General features: G+C 42.8%; 1 protein-coding gene across 1 annotated transcript in view; it reads left to right on the top strand.

Moving 5' to 3' along the window:
• slc8a4b (solute carrier family 8 member 4b) overlaps positions 1-19585 on the top strand; it is a 78282-nt gene that overhangs the window by 39952 nt on the left and 18745 nt on the right. The window contains exons 7-11 of the mRNA XM_053415532.1: positions 1903-2013; positions 2133-2285; positions 4760-4856; positions 5025-5216; positions 6844-7036. Coding sequence (XP_053271507.1) covers positions 1903-2013; positions 2133-2285; positions 4760-4856; positions 5025-5216; positions 6844-7036 — 746 coding nt within the window. The remainder of the gene's footprint in view (positions 1-1902; positions 2014-2132; positions 2286-4759; positions 4857-5024; positions 5217-6843; positions 7037-19585) is intronic.

Here is a 19585-nt window from a genome sequence, read left to right as displayed (position 1 = left end):
TATGTTCTCCACTTCTGTTGACTTCACGCCTAAAATTGAGTTTCATAGTTTCCGAGCTTCTCAAGTCCTATATTTACAGAATGAATCAGCCGCAGCCACATTGTCAGGCATCACTTTTCATATGTGACTCCTCTGAGGGTGACGGCGTGAAGGGGTTAACAAGGTAACAGTTGTTGCAGGTGAAAGCAGAGCGGTTGTACAGAGAACATTTCCAAATGTTTCAGAGCAACTTTCAAGCCGCTTAACAAATTATTTTGTAATTCACTGGCTAATCTTTGCATAACTGCATCAGTAAATAGACTTAATCTCTCTATTTATGTCTTCTACTGCAACTGGAGAAATTAATTGAATTGGCTGAGTAGTTCCCTAATGATCTAAACAAACACTCAGAGGAAAACATCTTGGGTATTCCTCATGTCATGTAATGTTCTGACTAAATGTTCTGAGGAGAGCAAGATAGTCCAGTTCGAGTTTCTAGAGGCAGGCAGATTCATCACGAAAAAAGTCAGGGAATCAAACCATAAGAAATCAGACAAAAGGTACATGTTTGTGGCTGCAGCAACACAATGTAACACAATGTAACAACTTACAATGGGTTTGTGAGGTGTCAGAATATTAAAAAAATATGTTCCTGACTGGAAAGATTCACGTGAACACCACATTGAGTAGGAGGGCAAATTTGTTTAAAGTCGGTGAAGATCTTCATACATACGTTGGTGAGTTTCAGACATCATCACCTAAGAACCAAATAACACAATTTTACAGTCAGCTGTAAATAGCAGCAACCACAAAAGGCATTAGGGCTTTGTGGCTTTAAAATGAGATGCAGTTAAAAGCTTTGCAAAAAGCTATAGGAAATGGGCCTCCAGTTACTTGTAGATTTGTTAATTGATATCCACAATTTCTTGGTCTTAATTCTTTGTTAGAGAAGAAAAGAAGGAAACGAGGGAGGAAAAAGAGAAACATTCAGAGCTGCCTCCCTTTCCAGCTCCTCCCTCAGCCTTGAGCTTTAAATAAGAATGGCAGCTGTCCTACAGATTAAACCTGACAAGATAAATTGAGGTTCTTGTGGTTGTGATGAAAATGTAAGTAGTGTTATTTTTCCACTAAGGGTTCAGGGGGAATTGAAGTCGGATGGAGCAGCTTGCTCACCCAAAACAGATTAAGCTTTAACTTAACTAGCGATTATCGATTCCTTCCATCAGATTTGAAAGTGTCCGGCTCACTTCCTTTTAATTTAAATAGATTGCAGTGTTCTCCGGCTCCGATGCCAGATGTAATCTAATGATCGCCACAGCTAGAGTGGCCAATTTCTTCGTTTTCAATTTGGCGGATCATTAGGATATCAAATGGCTAGTCACCCCTACTTTTTTATTGAAATCATTAAGTATAGATTGATAAGGATCATTAGATTTCAAGTTTGCCCGCGGAATACAGTCGAGTGTTCGTTTCGCCGAGTCGATTTTGAGAGAAAGTGGATTTCTACAAGGTCCAATTATTCTTTTTCAGCAAATTTCACTCGTGTACTCATTTATTTTCTGTCTTGATAGCGTATTGCTAAAAAAAGTACTAGACCTTTTCCAAGCTCAAACACCACAAGGTAAATACACATCCCTCATCTCCAAGTGCAGGAACTGGGCTGAACCCTTTTGAAGTTTCCTTAATTAACTCAGTGAATCTGTAGGTGACCTTTGACCTCTAACCTCCCTGCGGAGGCATGAGCCGAATTTCCCACGAGAGATTCCCTGCTTAACCTTCCGAGTGCCTCCGACAGTTTGAAAGTGAAAGCCATAATGAAAGTGGGACAAGTCAGGGAAAACAAATGAAGGCATGAATTAAAGCGATAGGAACAATAAATCACTTTGTTGATAGATTACTTTTTGTGTGCGTTTTGTTGATCAGGTCCTGATGCAGCAGCAGAAGAGCCGGGCGTTCTATCGTATCCAGGCAACCAGGATGATGATTGGAGCCGGCAACATCCTGAAGAAGCACGCCGCCGACCAGGCTCGCAAGGTGAGACACACACACACACACACACACACACACACACACACAAGTGCAATATCTAAAGTCGTTTTGGATAAAAGCATGTAAAGTAAACATGTTAAACTGATACTGTGTTGTTTTTCCAGGTGGTGAGCAGCCATGAGATCCAAGCCCTTGAGGACGACCCTCACACCATCCGGTTGGATTTTGAACCCGCGTTGTACCAGTGCTTTGAGAACTGTGGCTCCCTGAAGCTGACCGTCGGCAGACACGGAGGAGACGCCGGAGTTACCGTCAAGGTGTGTGTGTGGTGGACTGAATGAATGAGAGTGTGTGTCTGAGGGAAATATGCAGAGAGGCACTGTTGCACTTTTATTCTAATCTTACTTTATCGAATCATCTTCTTCACCTTGACACTGTGGTGTGATGCTGGTAAAGAGATGGGAGTTGAATAGAGGAGAACTGGGAAACAATAGAAAACAACTTAGAGATTTTCAGATTTCAGAGTTGAATCTCAAAAAACACATCTTTCTCATTGATCGGATAAGATATTTTATTTCAAGCCTCCCATGGAAGGTCTGTGTCGGTGTAATGATACCTGATCTCCTCGCTTTAAACACAGGGGCTTTGCTGTCTCTCCTCTACTCCTCCCCTTGCATACAAATGAAACTATGCTGCAACATCAGGGTTGTCTTCGGTGTTGTGCTGATGGCGTGGCCTCAATGTGGCGCCTACTGAAGGCTGTAGCTGCCAAGTCAAGTGCCCTGTTTAGCCTCGGCACAGTCCCTTCAGGCGTGGTGTCAGAGCAGCACATTAAAGATGAAGAAATGCTCCCAGCAGAATTACTCGACAAGGCGACATGGAATCAGTGGTCAACTTCTTGGACTGGGCAACATTTCCAACAGTCTACCCACGATTCAGAATTTTTTCAATGCCCTCAAATAATGGTCAAAGAAATAAACATAGTAATTTATCCTCTTTTAAAGTTGCAAGTTAAAAAAATTAGGCCCACTAATTTAGAGTCAACTTTTTCATTCATCAAAGAACGGCTAACTTGCTATTCTTTGGCAACTTCATGGAAACAAGCTGGTAATAAACCTCTGATAATATTCATCATCTCTAGCAAAGTTGCCATACAGTATACAGCCCCATCCGTCAGACACTCGGCAGCTTTAATTTGGATTCACCTGATGAATCTGCAATATTATCTCTCCTTTAAACTTTGTTTTGCACTTCATGAGCTCCTCAGGGAAATATCTTTAGCTGCTGAATGTGCCTCTCTGTTCACTAACTAGTTTCTAATTTCATTGCGTGCTGAAGGGCAGGTAGTGCACTGTGGGGTTTTGGTGATATGCTCTGAAGGCAGCTGTCTGTTTGAACTAACGTCTGAATATAAAGATGCAAAGCATGTTTACACTTTACTCCCACTGTAGAAACACAATGCCATATTGTTCTGGTGATGTCTAGCCAGTATCTGTGGATGGGGATCTGAGAGTGGAGCCCATTTCAGCTTCACAGCCCTTTTTAATAACATCAAATAACTGAGTATAAACTAACTTATCAGTAAAACCAGCACTTGAACATAAATCAGCAGGATATCCAAAGTTTGACTCACGTGCATTCAGCTAACATGGAGGTGGTAAGGTTTATGACCTGTGCTGCAGAGAGGAGGAAATGGAGGTGGCTTCATTTTTCTTGAGCAGTCAAAATGTCTATCTTTATGTACAGTCATTGGCTGTCACTGAAAATTAGACAGTAAGAGTGAATCAAACTGTAAAGTTGTGGCCTGGAAAAGTTGTGGCCAACATTTTACAATTCACTGTGGGTACATCACTATAAGGTGCAGTTCTTAGGTTCATTATTATTTGAGTCGTTCAAATTCTGTATAGATATTGATTATAGTGATAAGAGCAGATTATCCCTATGCAAAACAGCTTGCTTGTACTTTATTTTAGAAACTAAGAGTCATTTAAAAACACAGTCATAAGTTCTGGATTCAGTTCAACTATATCTATTCATATCCACTTAAAATTTAACGGAACTGTTTTTTATTATGATCTTTCAAGTTTTTTGTTCGTATAAAATGTAACTTTTATGTGTAATTTAAAAACACTTGACCCTCCTTGGGATATATTTTTAATTCACAGCAATATCGTCCAGCGGAATAGATGCATTCAAAAATAAGTTAAGATCTTTGTCCCCAATGCACATTTCATGAAGGGCTAAAAATAGAGTGGATGATAAGGACTACAATGGCAGCATGTTGAACGCTGATTCAGCTTTTCCCACAAACACATTTTCTTTTTATCAAATTTTTTAGAGAAAGGATGACAGAATGTGATGATCCTTTCGTGACTAGAAGTAAAGTAGACATGTTTGTACGGCTCTGTGTGGGGTGGAGGAGGGTAAACAACCGAGCAGATGGCGAGAGGACAGACAGAACGAAGAGGCTACAGGGAAAGTTTGGTTTCACTATCTTCAAAGTCATTATTATCAGACTGTATCTGACCACAGGGCTCGGTTTAATGAAGCAGTTTTTTTCTCTCTCTCTCTCACCCTCTGTTCCCATCGTCCCTAAATGCCTCTCTTCTTTTTGCCATCCTCCCCTATCTCTCTTCTCCTCCTTCATCTCCATTCGTCCCCTCCCTTTGTGCTTATCTGCTCTTTTTCACATCTTTTCACTTTTCTGTTTCATCTTTGACGGCTCGTTTTTTTTTCTTCTTTTCGCTCCCTCGCCCCACTTCTCATCTCTCTGCGTTGCTCTCTCCCTCAGGTGGATTATCGCACAGAGGACGGTACAGCAAACGCAGGTTCAGATTATGAGTTCGCAGAGGGAACACTGATGTTTAAGCCCGGAGAGACCCTCAAAGGTAAAAACAACACTGACAGCAACGAGTCATTCGCATACTTTCAAAAAACATGTCACCGTGCCTGAAGCTCAATTTGCACAGGCCATCTGCATATTAATTTTTCTACTGGCTTCAACAAAATATGATTTTAAGATGCGTTATTGAAATCAAATAACTTCCTCTCAACAGAGATCACAGTCGGAGTGATTGATGATGACATCTTTGAGGAGGATGAGTATTTCTACGTCCACCTCAGTAACCCTCGATTGGTTGGTTACCCTGAGATCGGCACCGTCCCTCAGGATACCAGTGTCACCCCTAAAGCTGTGCTGGGCGACAACCACACAGCCACCGTGACCATCTACGATGACGATCACGCAGGTAAAAATCATGTTAAAGGAAATTCTTCTCACTGATAACTATAATGGAATCATGATACAAACATGAAATTGCTCGGCTAATAGAAGTTGCTGTTATTACTTAATTCATGGTGACCTAAAGCCTATTGGGTCTACAGAGCAAATTAGCAGGGATATGCACAAAGATTGGGGTCTGCTGATCATTTATGTGCAGGCTTGTGTCCACATGCTAAGTCAAGGAACACATGACGTCCTAAAAGTGAGTTGGTTGAATTTAGTGTAGCAATTCTGGCTCTGCAGTGAATATACGTTTGTACGGCTGGGGCCCAGGAGGGAGAGTGGGGGCGTCCACCAACCAGAAGAATGATGAATCGATCCCAGGCTACTCCAGTCCACATAGTAAAGTGTCCTCGGGCAACCCCAGCTAGCCCCCCCACTGCTCTACCGACAGTGTGTGAAGGATGGGAAAGAAAAAACATTGCTTATAGAAGTGCTGTATGTGAATGTGCCTCTTATCGACTTGACTACTGACCTTTCTAAACTACAATAGAATAGACTAGCTGTACAAATGCAGTCTGTTTATTTATGGATAATTTTAAAAGATAAAGAAGGATAAGAACCCAAGATTATCTGTTGACTTAAGTAATGAGCCAATCGTATTTGATTTCAAAATTAAAAATTCCGGTGCAGTGAGTTGTCTTGAAATTTTGAGTTTCAACAGCTCTTTATTAATAAATTGTAACAACAGAGCATCCAGCTGGTTAGCTGCCGGCATGTGTTGATGTTGGAGCTGAAGTGGAAATTCTGATCAATGTAGTTCCTATGTCAGTGTACCGAAAAAGAATGGCTACTTAATAATAATACACTGAATTGGAGGGGTACTGTTATTCCAGAAAAATGAATTAGTAAAAAAAAATCTTTAAAAGTTACAAATTATTTAAATTAAACTAGAATTGCACAACGTAGACCACATCCCTCTCCTTAAACTCAACTAGCTGCACCAAATTTCACGAATTCATAGATTCTAGTCCCATAAAAATGCCTGACATTTTTTTATGATCCATGAATTATTTCTTGAGAGATCTTTGAAAATGTCAAAAGGGAAAGGGATAGAAAAAAATCCAGCACCCCACCAGCACCTTTGTCCAGATCTGCATCAAAGTTTGATGGAAATCTGTTCATTTCAGCTTAACTTCAATCTTCTGATCGAGCTTTTACATGCAAACCAGTTAATGTGAAAACAGCACAAGAAGCTGTTATGAACACGTTCTGTAGATCTGGTAGAAACGTGTGCGGCATGTTTGTGCTTCAGCTCTGTGTTAAATCCTCTCTGTTGTACAGCCTGTACTCCCAGGACATCCACAAGAGGTATCACAGGAATGTTTGAAGAGTTCCAGCTCGCACTCCACTTTTTCATTTACAGGACTTTGATAACCAAAGAGAATGGAAGTGCGGGGGGGGATGAGTGGGTGTTCACTTAATGCTTATTACATTTTATGTAGAGAGAGTGGGTGGTAATCTATTAGCCTCCCACTTGATATACCATACACCTTGGAGTGCAAGCCGGTGATAGCAGCCTCATCTTTCAAATCTCTCCTGTGCTCTTCCCCGGGGAGGTAACGCGTTCTCTCTCTTCCCTTCTTTCCCAGGTATCTTTACCTTTGAGTGTGCCAGTCAGAAAGTGAGCGAGAGCATAGGTGTGATGGAGGTGAAGGTGCTCCGGACTTCAGGGGCCCGGGGCCTCGTAGCCGTCCCCTATCGGACAGTGGACGGCACTGCCAGAGGAGGGGAGGACTACGAACTGTCATCTGGCAAGCTGGAGTTTCAGAATGACGAGACCATGTGAGTACAGAGATGTTGTCACAGGAGCAGCTGTAAATGCAGAACTCCTTTTGAACGGTTGAATCCACAGTGTGTTATATCTTTCCTTTTCCGATACGTAGAGTGACATCTTGATTATACCAGAGACAGGTTTTTTGTGTGATATCCCCGGTTGCTCTATAATGCAAGTCTACGCGGTACACAGCTCAATACACCTTCACCTCATACCTTCAATTCAAAGATATGTTTTTTGAAATGCTAAAAAAAGAGACATCTATTATATCACAAATTATACATCCCCTTCTTTCTGTGCTTTCTGTCTGATTCAACACCTTGCAGGTTGATTGAGCGTTTTAACATTCACAGAATAAATAGCTCAATTGTGTGGAGAACAGTGTAATAATGCCCCTCTGTAAGGTCGGCTCCTCTGCCCTCTCATTCTTGCAAGCGCGTGTGCATACACAGACACACACACAAGCTTTTGCATCCTTAGGCGCCTGCATTTTTTAATATGCTGATGTTAGCGGTGTTAAATTGACCAATACATAAAGCGGTCTGGAATGCAGTTTTACTCGACGCCTCCTGGGGCCCATAAAGCAAGTGTTCTGTGTATGTGCGTGAGAGTGTGTGTTTGGTCTTGTAAATCTCAGTGCATGGGAATCAATTAAGAGTTTCAGAAGGTAACAGTGAGGGTGTTCATGCAAAGTGAGGACGTTTCACACTTCCTCGAGGTGCTGTTTGATTCACAGGAATAAAGTCAGGGTCATAATTCTTACGACATGACCGTAGTCAGCACATTTATGTCCGTGAGCATCCTCGCAAGTATAATGGCAGAGATGTGTGTGTTTCTGTGTGTAGAGTATGTGTGTGCTTGCGTGTTTAGGGGCAGCAAATGTTGGCACGGCTGTTCAAAAGCTGTCCGTGTGTGTCTGGCCCTCGGAGAAAGACTTAGAAGATGGAGTGTGTGCTTAATCTTGTACTGCAGTTCTTGTAAGAACTCCATTGTTAGTTGTATTTGGTAATTTCAAGAGCCATTTTCTCAAATGTGATTTGGGCATTAGGTTTTGGTTGAAAGCTAGATCAAGGGATGGGTGGATAGATAGATAGATAGATAGATAGATAGATAGATAGATAGATAGATAGATCAAGAGCTGAGATTAGGTATATACTCTAGTTATTGACTAGGAAAAAGTTTGCCATCTGATACCAGCCAGCCTCTAGGTAGAAGTGTCATTACAAGGGCAGTGTGTGTGTGTGTGTGTGTGTCTGTGCTTGTGTGTAATTATGTACGATCCCTGATGCAATCACTGCTGCAGGTGAACAGTGAGGCCATGAGGGGTTGAGAGCGGAGTGGGAGTGAGCAGGAGGGAGGAGACGGGCAGATAAGATGGAGATATAGTGCAGGATCAACGCTGCCCTCAGGTACCACAGCAAGAGTCTGGCGCTTATGTGTCACTACAGGAAACTAAATACAGGCCTGATGTGAGCGGAGTGGAGATGGCTGCCGATTAGATTAGCTGAAAGTCAAACTACTGTTGCTGCGTTTGCTACAAGAGGATTATGGAGACATTTTACCCCAAATAGAGTTTAAGTTTGTGGGTGAAGAGTCAACAATGAGCAACTCTAAACATATTCCTGGGCTAGGTGTGAATTATTATTATAATTAAGGGTATCAGACACTAGACGAAAGAGACGTTGCTCCGGAGCAGTTTGATGAGTGAGAAATTAAACTAGGCGAAAGGTGGGGATGGATTGATCATCGGAGGGAAAGAGAGTTAGTCCCACTGACATATTGAGCAGTTTCTCCTGTCGTCTCCCTCCCCCTGTCCACCTTTTCTGCAGTGCTCTGTTTATCCCTCGCTCTTCATTTCTCGCGTGAACTCCCCCTCTCCACCCGTCAACCCTCATCCCGGGCTTGTACCTTTTCTTCTGTGTACCTTCTGTCTGTCTTTTTACTGCCAGGCGGGCTGTAGCTTCATTTCAATCCATCCATCCATTACACCGTCAGACGTTCCCTCCCCCTTATCCTCCTTTTTGCCCTCCTCTTTGTACCTTACACCTTTTCATCTCACTCCACCTTTTCTTTCTCACCTCTCTTCCCTTCTCTGCAGCCCTTATTTCAAGCTTCTTCTCCTCATCTCCATCCATGCATCCATCCATCCATCCATCCATCCATCCATCCATCCATCCATCCATGCATCCACTTTTGTCTCCCTAGAGGTCTAATCAGTTCCTGAATTAAGGCTTAAGGTGGATTACTACCTCTCTCTTCATCAAGTACCCCACAAGCTCTTTCTCTCTGTTTATTTATGCCTCCTTTTCTTCTCATCTGTCTGTTCTGTTCTCTCTGCCCTCATCTCTCCGGTGTCATCCTCCACTCATTCAGTCTGCACTCAATCATAATATCTCTCCCCTCTTTATTTTCCTTTCTTGCTGCTCCTGCTTTGTGCTTTCGTTCTTTCTTTCTTTCCTCATTTCTTCCCTTCACCTCTTCCTCCCATCCCCCGTATTTCAGTGGGTTTATATTTTTAGATTTTCTTCAGAGTTTTGTCATTCCGCTCCTCCTTTCTTCACCTCCTCCTCTACCCTCACCTCCCTGTCATCTCCTGTCTTTCCCCCTCCCTCATCCCTCGCTCCTGCACACCCGTGACTGTTTTTCATTTGCAGCTTGCTCCCTTCTGCATTTCACATTTTACTAAATTACACTGACAGACCTTTCCTCACCCCTTTCCTCCCTTTTGCCTTTCTCGCCATACCTGGCACCTTTTCACTTTACATCACCTTCTCTTTCTCACCTCTCCATCTTTCTCTGCACTTCATATTTCATCCATCTCCTCATCATCTCCATCCATCCATCTCTGTCGAACTCTTTACTCAGACAGAAGGGACCTACTGCCAAGGTAATTTAGCTGAATCACAACCCAGACATAACTCAATGTCAACACACTCCCTAGAATGAGTTTAGTCCCACCTACAGTATGTCACTCATCCAGGAACCTTTCATTTATTATTTTTGACGAGTTAGTCAGTGCATTAAAGGAAGCCAATATTTTTCTGCCACTTGATTAATCTGTCTGTTGGAAAAAAACTTTTGGAACAACCATTTCTAAAAGTGATAGGAAACTGCAGCGTGGTGGTGGGTGGGTGGGTGGAGGTAGTGATGCTGAACATTCTCGGAGAAAATCTGAAAGTCACTGGAGCTGAACTGACAAGAACAGAGGGGAAGAGAGGGAAGTGGAGAAGGAAAAGGACTCGTATAAATTCTCCTTTTCCTCCTCTGCTTCCTTTTGTCAGAGGTCAGCGATCCCGTTTCAGTGAGGGGCTCACAGGAGCTGACAGTGATTTGACATTTCGTTTATTTCTGCTTCAGCGAGGTGGATACCTGCTCCTCCATAATTAGACAGAAAGGTCAGTTTAGTCATGGGGAGTGCGACTCGCTCAGGATGTCAGGATGTTTCCAAAAAGCATCTTTGGGCTACGATGATTGTAAAATCCATTTATGATAATTTTTAAAGTTAATAGGATGCATCCCGAAAGCAGGATACTGAAGATACTCTTAAAGGACACATATTCTGCTCAGGGTCACAATTTTAAGTCAGGTTAGTTTACATGTTCAAATGTTCTTTCATCTTACTGCTCATTGCTGTAGCTCCTCTTTTACATTTACCTGGCTCTAAAGCCCAGTCTGCTTTGTCGTGATTGGTCAGCCAGTTCCAGTGCATGTCTGCATCCAGACTCACTTAACCCGGTTTCATGAGGAAGCATTAGTTTAGGTTAGATTAGCTATGCATTATGTAATTTGTATTGCATTTACATACACAAAAATAACTGTAATACATTAGAGCACATGAACAAATTGAAATAGCATAATATGTCTCCTTTAGAGGTAGATTGACGAGGGCCTCCCACTAAATTGAAGGAGGCTTAGAGCCTAAGTAGTGCAGAATCTGCAGAAAGATTAATGACATGTTTTATTAAAGCTCTCATTGTTGTGTTATTTATATTTCTAAATCCATTATCCTCAGCGCCACCGACAGCTGACGTCAAGAGGGTCTCAACTGCTTTAGGTAACCGAGATTAAAAGCATTCAGAAACATTGTCTCCCCTTTAACTTTGGGTTTGCTAATGTACCACGGCTGGTTAACCAGCACGCAGCCCCGTCCTTCAAATTACGGGGAAAGTAGTGTAGATATGATCAAAAAAAGAAGTGAGCCTTAAAACGTGAATAGAAGTGGACATCTCAATTCCCAAAGATGAATGATTTTTTCATGTGCCGTCTTTTAACAAGCGTGTGTAGGAGAAGGAGAAGAGAGGAGCTGTGAAGCGAAGGATGAGAACAAGAGGAAAAAGACAAATATCTGTACTTCATGACTTGGACAGGAAATGTGTGTGTCTAAGTGTGTTAATGTCAGTGTGTTATTTCTCCCTTGAGTGGAATTTATTCAGTGTCACTGTGGTGAAATCATATATATACATCACACAGCAAAGGAAATATGTATGATTCACAATGTTGACTCTTGTCATATATCCAGAAGTCGAGTACTTCTTTTATCTATCTCTCTCTTGTTCAAGACTTCTGATTTTCGCTCCATCCTTTTTATGTCTCTACATCTCTGATTTCCCCATCTATTTCTCAGTCTTTTTGTTAATGAGGGTGTGTGCGTGTGTGCGTGCGTGCGTGTGTTCTTCCAGAAGGCAAAGTGAACAGTGTGTGTTGTATTCCGAGTGTGTGTGTGACACAGAGAGAGAAGCTCAGCAGGACCAGTTTATTCTTAGCCTCCGTCTGACCTGCAAGTCAGAATCACCGCCAGGACACGGACAGTTAGGTGTGTGTGTGTGTGTGTGTGTGTGTGTGTGGGCGCGTCCGTGCTTGTGCATCTGTGTGTGTGGGTGTTTGTGTGTGTGTGGCTCTCTCCCCTGGCTGCTCATTATACATTTCAAACAGGTGTTGCCTCCAAACTGTGTCGACGCCTGTTCAATTGCTGCCTTGTGTGTGCATGCAAGCACCTCCAGTATTTTGGGATGTTATTGAAAATGTGATGCTTCCTTTAACCTTTACTATATGTCCCTAATTGAACTTGGGGATAAACCATGCTGACCAAGGCTTGTAGTACAAAGGGGGGAAAAGTGCAGAGGGCAACTCCACTAGATAGTTTCAAGTCTTCTTCAATACAGCATGATGTTCATTTAGTATATTATGGTCCCATTTAGAGTCAAATAGACGATGTATTGAAGTATGATTGACAGGTAGTACAGTCCAATGGGTGCAGTTTGCATGCAGGTGTAGGTTGGGTGTGAAGTGTCCTTAGCTCATAGTCGGCAGATGGGTTTCCACTTGCTCTGATACAGCCCCATCCTCACGTGGCAAGCTGTGCCTAATGATGGTTGCTAAGCTATATGAATAGTCAGCTCTAGAGAAATCTCCTGCAATGCAAACAACAACACCGTAGATGTGAAACCCTTCACTCAGTGGGAAAGACTCTGTTTTCTGATGTAGGAGCTATGAACTACTGTTGTTGTAATCCCAGCAACCTGCCATGTTTTGTTGTGGTAATGAAGCCCAAACATAGCATTATTGTTTTTCACACGGCTGTCAGGGGAGCTGTGATCGTGCATTAGCTGCCGGGGAAGGAAAAGTCAACTTGTAGGTTTTAAACAGCGCATGCCCTCTCTGGTGAGAGGTTTCTTGGAATTAGGAGAGAGAGACAGAGGAAATACTAGGAAAAGGAGAGTATGAGCATGTGTGTGTGTGTGTGTGTGTGTGTGGGCGGTATGGGTGTGCGTGTCACACTGCTTGTAAAGGGTTTGATATTTGCAACCTGTTTCTCCGTCTGTCACCAGAGTGTGGTGGCTAACCCAAAGCTGTTCCCGAAATAAAACATCCTTTGAACTCCAAATCCCCCGAAGAGCCGAGCACTGTACGTGTGCGTGACAGTGTGTGTGCAAGTGTGTGTCTTTCAGTGCGTGTAGATGCGTTACAGTGTGTGTGCGAGTGTCTTGGCTCGCTATTCTCAGCTCGTGCATGTGTGTGTGTTTCCACAATTTCCATTTTCAATTTTCTAAAATGTGAAACTCCACTTACCACTTCTCCATCCTCCAATACAGCCTGTGTGCATATTGCTTACAGCTTAACAATGCAGCAGCCAGTTATGGCGTGACACATTTAACTTCCCATCACATGGAGGATCCCATCTTTAAAACCTGCACATCGGTCTCGTTTTACCGTCTAGAGATGCAGTACTGTACAAAATCTTCGAGATTCAGTCGGAACACAGTTTTTCATTGAGCTCTTCAGGACTCTGCCGGAGCATCTCCTCCCCTGATGTCTTCCTGTCTCTCTTACAACACCCCACTTCCTTACAGGTTCAAACACGCAGCCTGCTAATGGGCAGATAAACACTTTTAACTTGCCTCGCTTTCTCTGCCTTCCTCCATCCCCCCCCCCCCCCCCCCCCCCCCCCTTCTCTTCGTTCCATCGCAGAACGTCAGGATTCCTCCGTCTCTGTGACAGGTTTTTTCTTTTTCCGTTCTTCTCTCTGTTGTTGCCGTAGCAACTTTTGATCCCTCCGCACCGTTGTGGGCGCAACAAAGGGGGGACGACAGAGAGGGATGGGAAAATAGAAGGAAAGATAAAGAATCAAAGGGAATAATTACAGTAGAAAAGGGGAGCTTTGTCGCTGGGTTTGATTTGTGCTTCTCTTCTACTGATTTGTTTTCTGCTGCCACGTGTCTGCGCTGACGTTTTAACACTAAGATCCATATTTTTATACCGAACATAGTTCCTCCTATCGCGTTTTCTCAGATTTGTACATTGCGTTTCTGTAACATTTATTTTCAGACTCAAAAAACATCTGCTACTGAGAGTGTGTGCGTAGGTACACGTCTATTGTTTGTTCTTTAATTTGTAAAGGAAAACATTCATTGGACAAATGGATTATGAATAGAAGATGAGACGGTGCCTGACAGAGAGAAAGAGATAAAGATGGAAGAGAGAAAAATAATCCACCCTCTGCATCTTTTTCCTTTTGGGCTCTTGCTCTTAAATGTTCCTCTCTCTCCCTGTCCTGCCTCTTTTCTCTCTCCTCAACCCTCTCCCCCTTCTCTTCATCTCCTCTAATGTCGGAGCAGTCAAAGTTAAGGAGCTTAAGTCAACATCTTCAACAACTTTAGAAGCTTCTCTGTGTGTGTGTGTGTGTGTCTGTGTGTGTGTGCGAGTGCGGGCTTTGCAGGCCCGTGTGTGTTGTTTTCTAGACATGTATTAAAATTTATGGGGCAACCTCCATCTGAAGTTTGCCCATTGCTGATTGTCTTCGTCCTACATTACTTTGACTTTGCTGCCGCACACACACACACACACACACACACACACACACACACACACACACACACACACACACACTCACACAAACACACACACACACAGAACCTCTGGCTTCTTCTAAACACAATTTTTTACCCATTTTTAATCCCTGCCTCTGGCTCCTCTCTGCTTTTGTCTTGTATTGTTGCCGTATAAAAGTCTATTGATTTGTGGGTCTAAGACGAAGCCAGCGACCTGACACCTAAAGTTGCAGTTAAGGATTTTATTGTAGTGATTTAGACAGGGGTATTGAAAGGTGGAGTTGTCGATGCTCGAATACAAAACAGCTTTCAGCCAGAGCAGCTGTAACTCTGCTGCCTCTGCCGATCTGCTCTTTTTTCCCTCCCCTGTAGTTGTTTTTTCTCTCTTCCTCCATGCCTCTGCTTCTTCGTCGCACAATTCTGCCATTTAGCATCCCTGTCACTCCCTGTCTCTGTTCTCCTCCAGCCTCTCCGCGTCTTCTCTCTTTGTACTCCTTATAGCCCTGTGGTTGTTTTCTTAGCCCTGCAGTCCCAGCAATTTTCTCTGCCAAGCATACACACACTCGCACAAACACACCCTATGGTCAGAGCTCCGTGCCCACACCGAGACACACACAGGAGCGCTCGCGCACCCTGACTCTCGCCAGCGTATCCCTGTGATCAAAACCCTGTGGGCTGCAACACACACCCTGTAATCACGGCTCAGAGACCCACCGTGAGCTGCGGCAACAGGCTGCTGGTCCTCTGCCCTTCCATGCCCATGATTAGAGCCTCAACAAGGGACAGAGAAACCCACTACACCCCCCCACTGCTACACCCTCCTTCCCCAGGCCTCCCTGTTCAGTTGGCCCACCCTGCCACACAGAGACCACATTAAAAGGCCTCGGTGCTGGGTTCACTGACCAAAGGGCTGCAGTGGAAGCTTCAGGGTGGGTCAGCCGGGCTGCCGCTTTTTCATTTATTTAGTCCGACCACAAGTTTTAAAACACTCTCTCAGCAGACTGACTGAATGAACTGCTAGTGTGAAGAGTTGAGGGCAGAGCATGGTGGTGCTTTTATGAATTCATACATTATCCTATCGTTACAAAATGTGATGTTTTTTTGGCCTCATTTTCACACCACCGCTCTAGGAAAACTAGGTTTCCCATAAATCCAATGTTTAGTCTGTGCGAGAGGATAAACTTGTGGGAAGTGGTTTTTGAATTAGTTCTTCACTGCTTCCACCATCTGCCATTGAAAAGAACTCACAAACATCTAAAGAACAGCGCCCTCTTTCTCCTTCGTCCCTTAATGCAGTCCATAAGGGAGACATGTCCCCCAATTAAAAATTTTATTTTTTCAATTTCCTATATAACATTATATTAAGGTTCATGAATCACATAAAAATGTCGCCTAATAGGACAGATGTCTGACTCCATGTTTCATTGCTTGTCATTGTTCAGACTAAATAATATCTGTGTAGCAGTTAGGTGCAATCAGATAATGAGCACTAAGATAACAGTATTTTTTTTAATTTAATTTGAAAAGAAAAGGTGTTCGATTTAAATATAATAATTAGCTACATTTAGTCTCTAAAATCCGGTTCATGCTGATTGTAGGTGACGATAATAACGCTGTTCAATCAAGTCTCTCAATCACATTGATTTGATTTCTTAGCTGCGTTTTTGAAATATTGCCACTGTGTTCCATTCCGTTTCTGTAGAAGAAGACATTTTAGAAAACAGACTTGAGAAACTTATCAGTCATTCCTGCAGCAATCATCAATATCAGTAAATATTCAATATATTCATTATCGTCCACATGGCAAATTTGCATGTTGAAGGTAATTTTTTTTTTTAAATCCGATATTCTTTCCACTTTTTAGAGAATCTTGGCAACTTCAGTGATGTAGGTAGATTTTGCTGCATTTTTAAGAACTGGTGTTACTAGGCCTGTAGTGTGGGATTGTGTTTCTGCTGTGTCACCACAGTCCTGCTGTATTAGATCAGTTTTGAGCTTTATCACACTGCTAATGTCAGCCCAACACACGATATATAGGTTGGTAAAAGCTTACATCAGCCAAGTGGAGACCCACCCATAAGCAGCCATAACCTGTTTGGGGTCTCGGCCCAGAGATGGAGAAACTCAATTGACATGATGAATGCACGCTGCCTTGGAAGAGTGATGAGGCAGTTCTTGACTGCACAAGCTCAGGGTAATCTGGTATGATATATACACACACACACACACACACACACACACACACACACAAACACACAAACACACACACACACACACACACACACACACAAACACACAAACACACACACACACACACACACACACACACACACACACACACACACATGTCAAAGTGATTAAATCACTAATAGCTTGCGGAGGAGACATTGTGACTCACACAAGCTCTCCATCTCAACTCAAATCCTTCACTCTCTCGTCTGTACTCAGTCTTCTTCCTCTTCTTCTTCTTCTTCTACTGCCCTGATCTCCCTTCCTCATTCCTCAACATCCATCTGTCTATCACTCCATCGTTCTCCTCCTCTATTAATCGCTGTTGATACCTTCTCTGTCTCCCTCTTCATTATTAAGGAGGATCTATCGTCCCTTACAGTCACCGTCTTATTGCTCACCCATCCGTTCCATCTCACCTCCTCTGCTGTCTCCCCAGCTGCATACTTCTTCTGACCACTTTATCGTTTCCCCACCATCTTCATCACCGTTCACTCTATCACTTTACCTGCATCTTTCTGTCCTTTATCGTTTCCTTCTATCTTGTTTCTATTTCTATGAGTGAAAGGGAGGAATTAAGAAAGTTTGGCCTGCCCATTGTAAAGGTCAACTCTGGGATGACTTTAAATAGACATCACCCTCTCTGTGTGTGCACACATACATACATTTTTTTATGCAGTTATTAGTATACTGCACGGGTTGTGATGATTGATTTCTTTAGTGTACCGTAAATACAATGCCAATAAAGCTGAGTGTAGAGACAAATTTCATTTTTAAAGGTCTTTAAATACACGCTGTAAAGTGGAGACTGGCAGGTGAAGATTAGACTGGGGAGATAGGCGTAGAAGAAGGAGAGAAGATATTTTCCAAAGAAGGAACCACACAGATTTGGAGGAAAAGTTTTGGTAGTGCTTGGCTGTATGGTGATTGTTGGTTGACTCTACGTGACATTTGAATATTGACTTGAGTTTCTTGAGAAATTACACAATTTCTCAAGAAACTCAAATCAATATTTTGTAATAAAAACTCTTTTCTATCATTGAATTTACTTGTTTTTCTTCAATATGGCCCTAATTCTCCATCCTAAACATGTTGTTGAGACCAACAAGCATAACATATTTTGTCGGGCTTCTTGTGGTATACTCACTTTTGTCAATCTGTTGTTTCCTGATGGTCAGGGACCAAATACCTCTCACAATCTCCAGGTTAGAAATACACTAGTGCAGGTGTTTTGGGTGATGCAGGACAAAATGATGGATGAAGGGGACACAGGAGGAGAGTGAAAGTGTCAGAGGAAGATGGATAGGTCTGGGAACAGTCAGTAAATGAAAATGGAGAGAGTGAGAGAAAGAGAGAGACAAATGGACAATAGAGGGGGGACAGACAGAAAGACAGACACTGGCAGAGTCAGGGGAAAGAGAGACAGATTAACCGATGGGAGGAAAAACAAGAGGCGGAGGAAAGGGCAGGTGGAGAGCGGAGGAGAGCGAGAACAGGAGCAAATAATGGCTGGAGGGGTCGGAGTAAAACAAACAGGGTAGGTGGACGAGTGGAGGGACCAATGGAGGAGGAGAACTGCTCACATTTAGTGAGGGCAAGCATTGGCAATCCTGGGTGGTGATCGAGGGAGAGAGAGATGAGGAACGAGTAGATTGAGGGGCGGGAAGTAGAGGGGTGGTAATTTTGACTGTGGCGGGAGCAGGGAGAGAATTAGGGCGTGTGCGTGTCAGTGAGTGATAGCTTTTGGTAGTCGGCCACATGTGGCCTTGGCAGCGGATGGCATGACGATATATATAAATATATATATCCCACTGCTAAAAGCCTCTCACCTTGATCTACTGTCAGTCAATCAAACCAGGCGGCCATTATGCACAAAGCAGTTTGTCTATAGTTGTGAGGACCACAGCTAATTTCAATAATTCTCTCAAACTCATGCAAACCAGTGAACTTTATATTAAATCCTAGTAGATCAAGACTGGATTGCCTACTGGTCAGAGTGGGATACTGGCCTATGGCCCCAAGCTCCAGGCGTATGTGAATGTCTAGTGATCTGTGCTAATTTAATTGAAAATTTGCTCAAATTTGTTAAAAAAATTACGAATGACAAATTGTACTGCCCATTCTAAAGTAATAATGATGGCTTGTAGCATATTCTTACATTTTCCTGAAATTATCTGGAGGGGTTGTATGTTAGAAAACAAATGCTGGAGTCAGTTTCTCCATAACTTTTCTACAACTTCTCTTCTCAGCCCATGTGAAATGTCAAGAAGATGTCCAAATGAGCCCATTTGTAAAGTCTCCCAAAAATTGAAAGCAAGGAAGTAGGCCTGTTTCTAACATGTAAAAGATTCAAAACTTGAAATCAACTAGTTTCCGGTTCCAAATGGTTGTAGTATTGTTGTCAAACGAAAATAAATATTACAGCTCAGTCAGTCGCTTCTTCTATCACCATCTTTTTTAATTTAAGCGGCGTGTCCTGCCTTCTGCTTCCTCTACCCTGGCACCACCCCTTGTCTGAATGCTCTCGATATTTTCCTCATGTTGCAAATAAGTCGGACCCAGACATTGTGCTGCTGCGATCTTTATATTTGAAATACAAACTCTGAAAAGAGGTTGGACCCAATTTTCCAGATATTTTCCATCTGTTCATGTCTGAAAACAGAAATTGCAACCTCAAAGCCCCGTATTTGACCACAACATAAATATCTGATAACAAGCGTTAAAACTTACATGAGAACAGACGAGAGAGAAGAAGAAAGAGAGAGGGGGGGGGGGGGGGGGAGAACTTGGTGATGATCACAGAAGAAGAGGAGGAACGAGTGCCTGTCAATCATTCATCTATCTTCGTTTGTTTGTTCTCAACACTGCTTGTTTTTCACCCATGAGAAAGAAAGAAAGAAAGGAGGAGGATTATGGAGTGTTGATAAAAAAGTGTGTCTTCTATTTGTTTTTCTCATTCTCTCTTAGCTCTCTAGTCTCCATTTTCTTTGAAATATGTTT

Source organism: Pleuronectes platessa, chromosome 23, assembly GCF_947347685.1.
Source record: "Pleuronectes platessa chromosome 23, fPlePla1.1, whole genome shotgun sequence".
Classification (NCBI taxonomy): domain Eukaryota; kingdom Metazoa; phylum Chordata; class Actinopteri; order Pleuronectiformes; family Pleuronectidae; genus Pleuronectes; species Pleuronectes platessa.
This window is presented reverse-complemented; position numbering and strand designations above follow the sequence as displayed.